This window comes from Lathamus discolor, chromosome 5 (assembly GCF_037157495.1).
Source record: "Lathamus discolor isolate bLatDis1 chromosome 5, bLatDis1.hap1, whole genome shotgun sequence".
NCBI classification, from domain to species: Eukaryota; Metazoa; Chordata; class Aves; order Psittaciformes; family Psittacidae; genus Lathamus; species Lathamus discolor.
Window position 1 is genome coordinate 68,696,668 of NC_088888.1, and position 15,598 is coordinate 68,712,265.

A 15,598-nucleotide genomic window follows, 5' to 3' on the forward strand; every position below is an offset into this window, starting at 1 on the left:
GAAGCAAGTTCTTATATTGAATATTAATAGTAGTTATATACAGATTTGAGTTATATGCCCAAAAAGGAGAAGCAAGAAAAAGGGAGACACAGATGGCTGTCTGAACTATGAATGCATGTCAAATGCAGAAAATAAAGCCTTGAAATGCAGTTCATGTATGACAAGTTCTGCTCCTCTTTATGGCTTTACAAATGTACATTCGCAGTATCAGTGCCTTCTTTTTCTTTTGTGACTCGTATGAACAGAAAAACTGTGATATGTTTGGAGCTATATTCATCTATATTTTATGGTGCAAATTTATACAAAAGGAATTGTACTAGTTGCACATTTAGATATACCCACGCCCTTTGATTCAGAAACTGTTCATTACAAATAGTTCCAAGATAAATCTAAATTAAGTACAAATGTCCACACGGGGGCATTGTATTGTTGCTGTTACTTCTGAAACTTTCTGCAGGAAAAGGCAAAGATACCTCAATGAGCAGTCATATTTTTCTTTTTACATTCTCATATTTACACTTAAGACAAATTATTCTAAAAGGCGGCTATTAAATATCTGTTCTTTTATTACAAAACAATTTTTAAATCCCTTAGATTACAAATTTACCTTAATCACAAGTAAATTAGAATTCTATTCCAAAAACATTTAGATTATTTTAAACTTTATTTTCCCTGCCTAAAGGCTTTTTCTTTTCCTTTGAACATTATCTTATGAATAGGAGATTAACAATCTTAGATTTTGTTTGCTACCTGGATTTATTACAGAAATATTTGAATGAAATCCTAACATTAATTATAACATAAATTATTTTTTGCTGTCTTATTTATGTGCAATACTTTGGAAGGCAAGCAAAAATTACTTTTTAGGATTTGAAACAAAGGTTTATTACTCAGTCTTTCATCCATTTTATCCATAATCTATTAAAGACCAGAAAAAACCCTCACAACTGTTCTTTGTATTAAGCTGTATCTTAATACAAAGTAATATCCTGAATCATTTTTACATTTTTGTACGCAATCTAGGTTCTTCTGTATTTTTACAAATTGAAAAGGGATGCATACAGAATTATAGTCTCTTAATTTGATTCTGAACTTCTGAAGTTATAGCGCAACTTCAGCTATCGATTTTTTGCTATGACCCCTTGGCAGAGTTTTCCTAATGATTGCTTGGAAATATTATGATTGTTTTTTCAACTCATGGAGCTGGTTTCATGTGAACTTATATATTGGTACTCATCAAAACTTGGAAAACTTTGTTTTTCCTTTTTTTATTTTTGTAAGGTAGCTGTTGATTTTATTGCTTCTTCAGTAAAATAATCTTTTATAACAGTAAATAAATTTTAAAAAAGCTGTTAAATTTTAATGGTCTCTAAAAATTCATATCTCTTTTAAATTCAACCATTGACACTCCACAACTGTTTCTGTATCATTACACAGTACTTTAGCAAGCTTTTCGGAAGACTGCAGAAGGCTAGAGGAACTTACAGGTATAACTGTAATTGGTACAAAAACAAGCTGGCAAAATTTTCATTAAAAGTATGGGACTAGTCGAATTCAGAATACTAAAAATGTAAATACTGTACTTAACTGCAATACCTCACTTAACTAACATTTCATCAGTTTAAGACTGTTTCTTTACCTGGATACTTAATTCAGAACAATCTTATCACAGATTTTACACTTGGTTTTACAAAAGAAAAAAGATGTGTTTGGTAGTCATGAGATACAGCATCACTTTGATCTTTAATCACTGCACTTTTGAGTGTTGGGAGCCCTTTAGTTCAGTACAAGAGTGTGAGCCATATCCCAGTGGAAAATTTTTATTATATTATTAGAAGCAAAGGACTATAAACATACCCAGGCAGAGCAAATAAGTATTGTAGCCAGGAGCCCAGCAGAAATAGAAATAGAACAATGCAACTAGTATTAATTAGATATGCAGGTTTAGAACAAGGGTTGTCCAAAATACAGGTATGTGTCAATTATTAAGAGCTCCCCAAAGTTCTAGGGAATCATTACTGGAGAGCATGTTGCATTGCCTGTTCCCGCGTTATGCTTCCTTCCTCATACAGCTTTGTCACAGGACTCTCCAAAACGAAGATGCTGTTAGAAATGCTAATAAAATCTCTGAGCTTTGAAATTTATCGCCTTCCTTATTTCCTCTTTCCTCTCTTAAATTCTCCTAAACTCTGATGAAGTAATAGTCTCATTGTAATTTTTCATAATGTCACCTACAGTGACCTGTGTCCTTTCAGTTTCACTCCTTCACTTCCCAGTGAAGCTGCTAGTGAAATCCAAATGTAATGAAAACGAATGACAGTGTCTTTACTGTCCATCTGCTTATCTATTGTACAACTGTATTAAAAAACGAAGCAAAAGCACCTTAGTTCTATCTTAGTTCATATTTTTGTCTTCAAAAGCCAGTACAGACTGTTTTCCAGCATACATACAATAATGAATTGTGCTGAAAATAATGTGTGTGCTGTGAATCAGTACCAGATTCCTATAGCATTAAAATTGCCATTAGAAGCAACTACATACTTTGGGTTTTATCAAGTATTGTTTAGGAATAATACAAACTCTTTTTTGATCATCATGCTGGTTTTGTACCTTAGCACAGTTCTAATCAGAAGCATCAGAAATATATGTCCATTTAATAGTATGTCTTCCATACGCCTTTACTATGCAGTTTTCCTAGATAGTCAGTAACATGCTTGTACATTGGCACAAAGAAACAAAAATTCTTAACTGAGCATCCTACCTAGCTGTGATTTGTGGCTGACATTGCACAAAAAGGTACACAACAATGCAAACAAAAATCTAAGATGAGATAAAGTGTTGCCAGATGGCATAGCAATCATCAAGAGACAGCTCTATTTATCTTCTTCTCAATTCACCTGTAGCAATGACTAGATCTACAGCCTTCTGAATACACTTACTGTATCTTTCTGTTGGAGAGGGGATGAGAGAGAGGAAGAGAGAAATACCACAATTCAGCATCCAATTTTTCCCGAGTTGTTTTGACTGAAAAATGAGCACTGAATAGCAAACAACAATCCTCTATACTGAATCCAAGGAAAGAAATATAAGAAAGAAAAAGATAGAAAGGAGGAGTTCTTTTTTATGAGCTATGGGGAAACCCCAGAAGTTCAGTCTTTTTATAAATAGGCACTAGCTTCTGTTGCATTTTTGTCATGTCCATTTATATTATGCATAGCTTAAGCAAGGTCTTACTGAAACATAATCTTTAAGCAGCTTGATCTAATCAGAAATATTACATTGTTCTTACCTTCTGTATTCCTTTGTAAGCCTCCATCATTTAGAAATATATCTGATATACCCAGCTAATCTAGATAACCTCACTGCAGCTGTAACAAGCTATCTTTTCTACTCTTAAAGGTACACGGCACTGTTGGAGAGCCCTGGTGGATTTGGGTGGAAGACCCTACTAATGATCACATTTACCATTCAGAGTACTTCATCGTTCAAAAAAAACAGGTAATGAACTTTATTCAGCTTCTCATAGCAAGACAAAAATAAAGTTAGTGAGATACATATCTGTAAGGCCAAACAGTATTTTGACCTAAGCAGATTTTCAAATCAGTAGCACAGCTTTCAATTTCAGATGTGCATGATAAGCTTGGAGTTCCACAAAAATGTTTTCTAATCTCAGATGTCCCCTCCTTGTCCTTTCATGGGACAGTTATTTCCAGGTGAAAAGAAGGAAGACTGTAATATTTTTTTCTGTTAAAGCAAAAGATGAAGAGCCAACCTTATTTTTTCTTTTGAAGTCCATGGAAACAAAATACATTCCTAGTTGTGAAATCTGTTATAAAGGTGTGAATATTTTGCACATGAAGTTGCACAAATACTTTATTGCTTTGTGTTGGTAATGCTTATGGAAGTGATGTAAACCATGATTTTTAAAGTTACTGATTTGTCTATGCAATAATTATTCTCTACACATTTGCATTAGGTCATTACTAAAGAACCTCAACTGCTGGTGTTCACAATCCCAATTTTTGAACCTCTTCCTTCTCAATATTACATTCGAGCTGTGTCTGATAGATGGTTAGGAGCAGAGGCTGTATGCATTATAAATTTTCAACATTTGATTCTTCCAGAGAGACATCCTCCACACACAGGTAACTTCAAATTTGATCATTTTGTTTTAATTCATTTTGCTCATACTGATTTTCCTTATATAGTGCAATAAATCTCTTTTTGTCTTCTGCTTCATCATAGAAAAGTATATGAAATCTCACTTTGTGATACATTTGTATTATATAATAACCATTTCTTCACTACACTTAAAGCGCTCTAAAATTTTAAATTCATGAACAAATAGCTGCTCATTTCATCTCAACATAATGCCAGTCTTTTAATTACTCCAGGTTCTCGATAAAACTTAGGAAATTTGAAACGGTCATATACAATTTAGCAAATCTCTGTTATAGTATGTCTTATCTTAGTGTTTGTAAGTATTACATTTCTTCTGGACTGTTTAAAAATAATCTTAGAGTAGATAGTTGCATTAAAAACTGCATTCAGAAAAGAAAAAACAGTAAAAATTTTGAAAATTCGAGGCCTTTCACTGTTTTACTAAAATTAATTCATCATAGGAAGCACTGTTACAGTACCAAACATCACATTTCAGTTCAGCACTGCTGATCCAGTCATGGCCTTCCCCTCCTCCTCCTTTTTTAACACTTGGCACAGAAGCATATGTTTGTGTTTTTCTTCTTTTTTTTCTGGATACATAAATTGCCTTATACATTCATTGTGCCTGATGTCATTGTAAAACCTTTTCACTGTAATTACATTTGGCTCATCTAGCAGTCTGTGAAGTGAGTGCCTTCAGAAATATTCAGTTCTTATACGGTGTTGTCCTTTGGCATGCATAAATTCACATGTGTTTGTGAAGTGTTTAGCTATTGTTATACTGTACCTACGCTGTCTGAAAAAGCATGTGTAACCTTTTTATCTAATTGACTGATCACTGACTACTATTCAGAAGAAACAGAAAGATATTTACACATCACCAGTTATGGAGCCTCCAGGATTTATGGTAATTGATTTCAATTCCCATCTGGTTCCCACTCAACAATGAAGTACATAGAGGCCCTGCTAGGCAAAAAACCTTTCTCCTCGTCAGAGCCCAAGAAATCACAGTTTCAGTGGGAATGATTAAACAGCCATAAGGTATGAGTGAAAAGCATGTGAAGAATATTAGGCATCATTGCCTCAGTAGATTTTATGACTCCCATATCATACCTTAATGTGAAGCACCCTGAAAAGACAATGAGACCTCCAGCCACAAAAGAAAAAAAAAAAAAAAATAAAGAAATACAAACTTCAAAGCAAGCATCTGCATAGCAGAATCACTGCAGTTTCCTTAATTTGGTAGGATTCCAAATCCAATCTGGTTATATATATCATCTTCCAAATTCCACAATCTCTAATTGTTTGGATAGCAGATGCCCTCAAGATATATGAAGAATCATATCTTGAAAAGTTGTTAGTTTATTTACTAAGTTTGTGTATTTAATTACACGTTTAAAGGATTAGATGCAAGATTTAGTTCTACTCATCTGATTTGTATTACTCCATCAACTTAGAAACTCCAAAGAATCCTTCCTTCTTAAATAGATTTTTTTCCTTGAAACTGAAATATACACACTATGCTGTCCTTCAGATCCACGTTCTGTTAGCATAAGAAGCTGGACATACATATAATCTAATACAATGAGTTTAGAACTTACTACAACTGGGTAAAAAGGATACAGCTTTAAAGAAAATATTAATTTATGCAAACGGGTACTTCACAGCTATCAGAATACTAACAGTACTTGCAGAAATACCTCAGAGTTCCAAAATCAACTTTTCATTATTCCTCATCAAAGTTAACAATGACCCAAATGCAGACTTTTTGTCATATGAGATATTAAGTAAAACAATTTCCTATGTAACTTGTTTTCCATTAAATTATTGTTTAATATCTGTATCTTCATAATAAACTGTGTTATGGCGTCTGTTGTCATACACTTATGATTATTTTGTGGTTTTAGAGCTTCTAGATCTTCAGCCTTTGCCTATCACAGCCTTGGGACATCGGGAATATGAAGCCCTGTACAAATTCACACACTTCAACCCTATCCAGACCCAGATATTTCATACGCTTTATCACACAGACTGTAATGTTCTTCTTGGAGCTCCTACAGGTTCTGGAAAAACTGTTGCAGCTGAATTAGCCATCTTCAGAGTTTTTAACAAGTACCCCACATCAAAGGTTTGTAAAACAGATTTACTAGAATTATTTTGTGTAGGCATGTTTTCAGCAATAAAAAAGCCTAGAAAAAGACTATGGCAATCAGATTTTTTTTTCCTCCAACTTATACCTGTCTGAATACGAAATGGCACTGCTTTATATATATTGTGCTTTTATTTCAACTTTATATATTAATCAGTGTACAACTAAAGTGACATACAGGCATTCTGGATTTCCCTTTCTATACTTACTGTCATTTCCTGCTTTAATCTCCGTCTACTAGCAGTAGTACTGGTTTTTAGCTATTAGTTCCTCTACATATGAATCCAACTAGCCCAGTCTTTCTCTTATTTAAGCAAATAAGTTGCAATTAATTAGTGCAAACCAATTTTCTGTTCCAACTTGCCCCTGTGTTTTATTTCTTAAATTGTCTAAAAGCTGAACAACTCAGCTTTTGCAGTTTTGATTTCAAAGTGAATATACATCTGTATATTGACTTGGCCATTTTGTCCTAGTTAACCACATTTTAGCTTTAAAGTCTTTGGAAAATATATTTATATCTGACTGTGAGATTTAACCAAAGAATAGCTTTTGAAATTAACAGAAATCATGTACGTAAATCCCTTATTCTTTGAAATTTCAGTATCTTCATGTAATTTGTGAGTCCAAGTGAGGTAAGGAAGACACTCATACATTTTCAGCTAATCTGTTAGATTTACAAAATAGCCGGTTCTCAAAGGGCTGTATCTTTTAGATTTTAATAAAGGTGAAAACCTGGCTATATGTTTTAAAGAATGTGTGTGAATTCTTCATGTAGCAGTTTCTTCGTGTTCAAAAGCTTCAGAATACTTAACTGGAATATTCTTCTTAATTCTGAATATTTAATTTGGAATAAATCTGTAAATAAATTTGTTTCTACGTGTCAGAGTGTTCCCACCTGCTCAGCAAGCTTCTGTGAAGAAAGTATTGTGACACATTGCTTAAAATAATCCACTTTTTAGTTTAATTGGTAATGTTTTAGTAATTTAATGACGTAACTAGAAACCAGGTAAGATATTGCCTGCTGGAAATTCTGATTATTTCTGTTCTAGAATGTTAGCTTGCAGATTTTATAGCCATGTCAAAAAATGGCATTATTTATATAAGCAGGTTGTGATATTAAATGCTGTGATAAATACTTCCATTTTGAGAAACTGTTCTTTCTCATTTGTTTGTTAATGGCACAGGAAACAAAGCATTATTTTCAAGTATTAAGCCTGTTGTAAATGGAATCCTGTTGTAGGTCATTTAAGGAATTCAAACCTTTATCATTTTAATGAGAACGAGTATGTTCAAATCTCACAAGTATTAAATATTTTTCCTCATAGGTACCTTCTTGTTTAACTTCTGGTTTTGTGACTTTTTTTGCAGGCAGTGTATATTGCGCCCTTAAAAGCACTCGTTCGTGAGAGAATTGAGGACTGGAAGGTTAGGATTGAAGAAAAACTTGGTAAAAAGTATGTTTCTCCTTACCTAATCAGAGAAATGAGAAGCAAAAGAACAGCCCTTCAAGTATTAATAAAATCTACAGAATACTCTTGAATATTTCAGAATAGGCTCTGATTGTATACTATCCTTCAAATTTCTAGTACTTTTAAAAAATGCTATCAGTAGTCACACTAGTGATAGCAAAATCCAAACTTAAAAATGGATATGCTTTAATACCCAGCTATTTTTATTCTCATTACTTGCACATATAACAAACATGAAGCTCAGATTTCTCTTTCTAGTATCCTTGGAAATCAAAATTGCAATCCAAAATAAGTTTTGGTGGTGGGTTTTTTTTTTTTTTTTTTTAGAAAAATCAGCTAAAAGGAACTCAAAGGACTTGCATGAACTAATATTCCTATATGGTTCTTCATATATAAATTAGATAGAGTTTTATTCCTTCATAGCATCAATTTCCTGCTGATCTTCCCAAGTGTTGGAAGTCAGCCATTACTTTATGACATATAAGGTATATCAGTCATGTTGGTGATTTCCAAAATTAGACTTTCTTGCGTTAAAAATTATATCCATAAGATGCATTATTTAGGGACTTTCCTACATATAGCTTTTTGCCAAGCTAAAGCTCAAAGCACACCTCAGGTTTCAATAGAAGTGCTACTCTGTATACATGAAATTACCAATGAGATTCCTGACATTATTATATCAGTGACCTATTAATTTGTGATTTTTTTTCTATTTTAGTGGCCTTTGAGGATAAATTATTTACCTCATAATTTTAAAATATTTTCAGATAATATTTCCTTTTTGAAATTTATTACTTGTGACTCAAAATTTGAAGAGAAGATGTACATTACTTTGAGGAATTTTTGTTAAATGTTTAACTGGATGTAGAATATATCGTAGAAATGTCAAAAATCCATTACATTCTGTATAAAATTATGGATCATCTTAGATGCTGTCAGTAGAAATTGAAAGGGTAATAAGGCAAACAACTGGAAAAACTCTGCTAATCTTCCCAAACAATTACCTTGGGATAATTCCTGCTCCAGTTTTAATGGAACTTCACCAATAAATGCAGATACACTGCTTTCTAGCATTCTAGCCTCATTATTCAAACCAGAGATTTATGCAGACAGCAGGTATCTTTATAGTCGTGTTTCATCCTAGCTAGGATGGCCAGCAGCTAGGATGGCCGGATGTTCTGATTCCAATTATTATCAAACTAATATTCTTATATTATCTTCATTTTGAAAAATTAACCATAGGAAGTTTGGGAATCATATTTGCCCTTTTCTATTTGGTATTTATATAGTATTTGTTAGGATAACAGACAGGTTTATTTACTTAAAACAATTCTGAAAATTCTTCTAGAAGTATTTGACCAGAAACAGGATTACTTTGTTTAATGTTGTTTCTTCTGTCTTTTAAGATTTTTTGTTTAGGAGTTAATATTTGAATGTTAAGATATTCTAAAGCTTTGTAAAGCAAACCACCATCTTTCTTGATTACAGGGTTGTAGAGTTGACAGGAGATGTGACTCCTGATATGAGAGCTATTGCCCAAGCTGACCTGATTGTTACTACCCCAGAAAAGTGGGATGGTGTTAGCAGAAGCTGGCAGAACAGAAGCTATGTTCAGAAAGTTTCCATTCTTATTATAGATGAGATCCATCTGTTAGGTGAGACTGTTTTCTTGATTTTAATGAGAATTGTTTCTAAATTTGAAGAAGTGTTCTGGTACTTATGACATGAATATGCTTTTTACTTATGAACCTTTTCTTTTTCTCCATTTTTTAATGGGCTTTTCATTTACTAGGGGATGAGAGAGGCCCTGTATTGGAAGTCATTGTGTCTCGAACAAACTTCATCTCATCTCACACAGAGAAGCCTGTAAGAGTAGTTGGTTTATCCACTGCTTTAGCAAATGCCAGGGACCTTGCTGACTGGCTAAATATTAATCAGGTATGAAAAATGTTTCAGGAGATGGATATGTGTTTGCACTGCAGAAAAACAAAATAGCAATTTATAAGATAATTCTAGCTTAAACTTGAAAAAAAATGTTTTCCTGTAGATGGGTCTGTTCAACTTCCGCCCATCAGTACGCCCGGTTCCTCTGGAGGTGCATATTCAGGGCTTCCCTGGGCAGCATTACTGTCCTCGCATGGCTAGTATGAACAAACCTGCGTTTCAGGGTAAGCAACAAGCTCCTAGACCTTTCCTTCTTTCTGTAAAAGAAAAAAAAAAAAAACTGAGCACTTTACACAGTTCATTTGCAGCATATTTACAACATGTGTGTATGTACTCTTGGCATGTATAGGGGGAATGTGCTCTGCTAATGGCCCAAAGCTATTTGTCTGAAACATAAAGTGTGCTCCAAATGCGACATAGAATGGAGGAATGTAATGTATTTAGAACAGAAGAATAAAATTGGTGCTAGTGAGGAGGATATAAAATGTGTTTTCTCTTAGTGTTCGACACCATAAAGAAACATTTGTGTAAAAATATTTGAAATTTAGAAAGTAATAAAACCATTCATATTATTAATCTGCTGAGGTATTTTCATATTGGACCACTGTATGTAAGCATTAAAAAAATTGTGAACAGAAGTTGCAAGTCAGGCTAACCTCCTCCTACGATTCTAGTTTCAAAGCAATAACCATAAAATTCAAAATTTGTAGTGCATCCAGATATGCTTCTGTTTCCAATTTTTTATTCTTAACAAAGCTGGCAAGCAGGTTAAATTTAAGAAAAACTCTCATATTTTATTTGAACATGTTTTGCTTTGGTTACATAAGGAATATTTATTATATCAATTAAAAATAACCTCCAAAATAAATTTTGTAATGTGAACTGCTGTTGATCGTGAGGTGACATTTGTGGGGTGACTTTTTAGCTGCTTTAATTAGCCTTATGACAGAAGCAAAGTATTGATTGTGGACTAGAGACCAATCTTGACAGCCCAGATTATTTACACCTCCACAAGAGCATTGTACAAAAACACTAATGAACAATAAATCTGTCTTGGGCTGTTCTGCCACACCTGTTCCTGAAGCAACAAAAATCCATTAGATGCTGGGCTTTTAAAATATATAGATATATTGGCATATATAGTTGTAAGGTATGAATACGCTCAAATTATTCTGTTTCAATAATTTCACAACTGTATAGTATGTGTATATGCAAGAGCACATGCTGGGTAGTATTCATGAACTACCCAGCATGGGTAGTTCACAATACCCAGGGAACAATATGTGATAGTGGATAGTATGAAATAGTTTTCAGAAATAAACAATGCAAAAATTTAATTGCTAGAATGAGAATTACATAAGAACACACACAGTTGGATTTATAAGAGATTTTGAGAGTATTTGAAACTCTACATGCACTTGTATATATTTCTAGTGCTTGGAGATGTTAGAAAATCTGTAGATGTATGATTTATTGAGGGCTTTTTTCACCACTTGTTTGACGTGATATAGTCAAGGTTATTTTAGCATTTCATGGCAGTACTTCCTGAGGCCATAAAAATTTCACTGCAACCTGAAACTTTTTGACCATGGGCTGAGCAAGAAAAAGGACTGAGCTTTTTTTAAAAAGTCCTGAAACATAATTGGTTTAAATATATCAGACTAATTAGAAAACAAGAGAAACAAAGTTCTTTTCTACCATAGTGCCCACTTTCACAGTACTTCTTGGAAAGTCACTTTCTACCTTTTTTACCTTTTCTGATTTTGGTAGATTGAAGTGATCTTTTGCAGGCAGACGTGAGTTTATGCAGTCTGGACTCTGGGTCAGGCAGAAAGCAAGTTTTGGACCTTGATGACACTTAGCCTAAACTAACATATCCCAACAGGCAGAAAAAACAGAACATACTTATGCTAAGACAGAGAAAGATATTCACAAGCTTTGAAGTCTAGAAAGCTTGTCAGGGTTTTGTGGTGTTTTGGTGGGTTCTTTTTCACAACTGGTTCTGTTAATTAGCTTACAATGATCACTGAAGTAGCAAGAAAACTAACTCAGACTCCATTAAGCATATATTGATTTGATTCAGAGATGGTATATGCTCACTTCAGTTGTATCCATCTGGTAGAATAGAGAAGTACACATATCTGTGTATCATCTGCACAGAGGTATATCAGCTGTCTAGGCAAAAGACACACTAATTTTTGTTATTAAAGGGCCTAATTCTCAAGTTCTGCTTTCCTCAACAGCGATTCGGAGTCATTCTCCAGCCAAGCCTGTTCTTATTTTTGTATCATCCAGACGTCAGACAAGGCTTACTGCTTTAGATCTGATAGCTTTCCTAGCCACCGAGGATGATCCCAAACAATGGCTGAAGATGGATGAAAGAGAGGTAGAATCATTTTACCTGCATTTGTGGTTTGCTTCTATTTTATTGATATTTGTTTGAAAAGAAAATACATCTGAGACAAAAGGGTCGTGTGAGCATAGATCTTGAAACAGCTATGATTAAGCTAAATTTCAATATGTATTAAGACTAGCGTCAGCATTAAGATTATATAAACATCTTTGCAAAGGCTGGACTTTAGAACACAAACTCTTTTATCTTTGTTTTTCCTGCATATCTATTATTAATGCTAGTTCCCTTGTCCCAGACAACATATATCACATGGTAAAAGTCTTTGATACAAAGATAAGACAAAGAATAAAAGAAAGAGGACTAGTGTTCTCCAAAGTTTACAGCTGGAAATTCGTGACATAGAGATGTTGTGCTTGAATTTAAACCAAATCTCTTTCAGTGTTTTAGGAACAAAATTGTCCTTCTCATAAGATAACTGTATGTGTAGAAGGTCATGTATATGCATATATATGACTGTGTGTATATGTGTATATATGTACATATGTATATAATGCTTCTGTCCATCTATATTCATACATATATATATAGATATATTGCAGAACCAACTGTTTAGGAATGGTTCAGGCTTGCATATCAATGAAATAAATCAATGTTAAAAAAAAAGCTTCTGCTAATGTATTTGTTTTAAGAACATACAAATTACTGCCAAATATTCAGATGTTAAGCAATACTGGAGTAAACGTTTAATTTTTTTATTCTTTCTCAGGCAATACAATCTTTAATTACATTTTCTTGTATTGTTTCTCAAAAAAATCCTTTCCGTTATTGCAAAACATGAATGATGGTCAAATAAGAAATAACCATTTAATATTCCGTTTCATCTTCATTCTTCAAAATGTATACTGGATTTTATTTACTGCACTTGATTCCGCACCTGTTCTAAATAATGAATTATTTATTTCCTTCTCAACTAGTGGTCCTGATTATAGTATATTTGTGCTTCAAAACAGTTTCTTTGGTTGATATTCACATTTCCCAGGTTTTGGAAGTTAGATTTTTTAACAGTTGCAGACCCTTTGCATAGGAATTTCTGTGATAATACTGGGCCAGAAGACCTCAAAATGCAGGATTTATAAATACAAGATCCACAATGAATATTGTATGAACATTAATATATCAGCAGTTGTATGAGTAATTATTCACTTGTGTACCAAAAATTACATGCCAAAAAGTATAGTTTTCTAGATGAGGTTATTTGGTTTTGTTTGTTCTTTACAAAAAAATAAAGTGTGATTATCTTTTTTTTCAGACGTAAAGCATAACATCTGTATCCTTCCTCTTTTGGATGGATTATAAAAAAGAAAATGGATGTCTTGGCTGCTAAACTGCTACTGCTAGAGCATGTCTCAATTTGAATCTGATTTTCTAACAGTATAACCTCTATTTAATGCTTTCTTGGGCATAACAGGAACATTTCATATCAAAATGATTACTGCTGAGTAGAGTACTCTAGTACCTTATTCTAGGTTACTGTAGTGATCTCACCCACAATTAGAATATGTGACATGCAACTTCCCCTAAATGACTTCCATTAATATGAGTAGCTTCCTTATGTCCTGTGCGCCACTACCATCCTGAAAAGAACTGTAACTGAAGCTTGTTCACTTGCTGGAAAAGGGTTTTCTATTAGGAGTCTTTGAATTTCATATTTTTCAGAATAAACCTCTGAAGGATTTGAAAGAGGAGCCAACAAGGACAAGCAGACCTTGCATTTATTATTTTAATAACATTTGCATATTATTTGTATCTGAATTAATAAGCTGAATATTTGGAGCACAAGATACCTACCAAGTTACTCAGTTCTGATTACGTAAAAGACTGAGGATTAATTCCTAAATTGTTATATCTTACCACTATTATGCAGAACACAATTCTGTTTGAAGCATTTCAAGTGGATATTTCTTTAGGTAATTATGGGAGCAGTTTGTAGTTTTGTGTTTTAAATGAGCATGATTAGCCTGAGTTTCATTTGACATTGAAGCAAAGAACAAAGCTCAGTAGTGCTACGTACCCAGTATATGTACTGCTTAATTCTTTATCCGTAATTGGTGGGTTGGTTTGTTGTTTGGGTTTGGTTTTTTTTAATTCTAACTTCAAGTTAAAGTCAGGCTTGGACTAGGTGAAATAGACAAAATGCTCTCCATACAGCTATGGCATTTTTGAGTATTAAAAGTAGAACTATTGAATATTTACTTTATAGGAGGTATTCACTACTTTATGGGAGGTATCGCCTGTCTTGAATACTTGCCCAGATATTTCGTGTTTCTCAATTCCATATGGAATAAAATGGATCAATTAGAAGAAATAAATTTTCTTGCCTTTAAGCAACATTTTCTGTTGCCTGTCAGTTTTGCATATTTGTTTTTTGCCAACCCATGTTCCTTTAGGGGAACTTACAGATAGATTATTTCATTCTCAAAAGGTTTGCAATTGTTAATTGTGAAGTATGTTGAGATACAAGAGATTTTCCATAGGTGGGTGTATACAAAGTTTACAGTCTTTACAACAGGCCTTGGAATTTCGCTTCATTCAGCCTTATTTGTATGATATTAATTTTGGCTGACATAAGATTCCTTTAAGAACTCATTGGTTAGTTTTCTTTAATGGTGTAATTGATTTTGCTACATGACATTCTATGTTTATGTTAGCTTCCCAATGGGTATACTGCATAATATATACATACTGCAACTTCTTAAAATGCTGTAAACAATGCCATTCATAATAACATCTAGAAGACTGATAATTGAGGTAGACACAGATTCTGAACAGCCATGAAAGGTGATTTTACTCTCTTACCCTGCATGGCAGCTTCTCTCTGATGGTAACAGAGAGATTCAGGCTCTGAGGGGGAGGGATAGAAGTGGGGGAGAGACCAATACTGGATCTTTGCTACTTGTTTATCAGCTATGCCATCATCTTAGTTTCCCTCATATTCTCTGTAGAGATGCTCCCTATAGTGGTAGTGCCAAACGAGACTCTCATTTGCAGCATGTGAAGGGTGCGCTCTCTTTTCAGCAACTCCGTACTGCTTCACTTCACAGTAGCAGGCAAATCCGCCCCCATCTCTGCCACCCAGCTCCAAGTATCAAATTTAGACAATATTTCAAAGGACATGGACATGTTTGAAGCTTCTAGAGTAGAGATTTGTATGAATAAATGAGGTACCGAAACAAACCTTCAACTGTTGCCACCAAAGTGGACCACAGCATACCAGGATCATGGAGGAACCATACAAGACCTTCTTTCCATCAAAAAGGAGTCAGCAGTCTAACAGGTGCAGCTGAATTATAGTCAAGAAGGAATTTTGTTCTACATCCATCTACTTTTCAGTAGATGTTACAGGCAGCTCTATTCAGTTTTGGAGATGGTTTTTCCTGCATGCTTTCCTTGAATTTCATGTCTAAGTTTCCTGTTCATACCCATGTTCCTACAGTATTCAGAAAGTTGAAAGTTATTCGGAAA

At 33.8% G+C, this 15,598-nt stretch overlaps 1 protein-coding gene across 2 annotated transcripts in view; it reads left to right on the forward strand.

Annotated features, from left to right (window-relative positions):
* Positions 1-15,598, forward strand: part of ASCC3 (activating signal cointegrator 1 complex subunit 3) — a 270,142-nt gene that overhangs the window by 191,936 nt on the left and 62,608 nt on the right. For both annotated transcript variants that reach the window (XM_065681163.1, XM_065681164.1), the window contains 8 exons: positions 3,400-3,498; positions 3,977-4,145; positions 6,069-6,289; positions 7,679-7,764; positions 9,268-9,434; positions 9,572-9,717; positions 9,827-9,947; positions 11,967-12,109. In XM_065681163.1, coding sequence (XP_065537235.1) covers positions 3,400-3,498; positions 3,977-4,145; positions 6,069-6,289; positions 7,679-7,764; positions 9,268-9,434; positions 9,572-9,717; positions 9,827-9,947; positions 11,967-12,109 — 1,152 coding nt within the window. The remainder of the gene's footprint in view (positions 1-3,399; positions 3,499-3,976; positions 4,146-6,068; positions 6,290-7,678; positions 7,765-9,267; positions 9,435-9,571; positions 9,718-9,826; positions 9,948-11,966; positions 12,110-15,598) is intronic.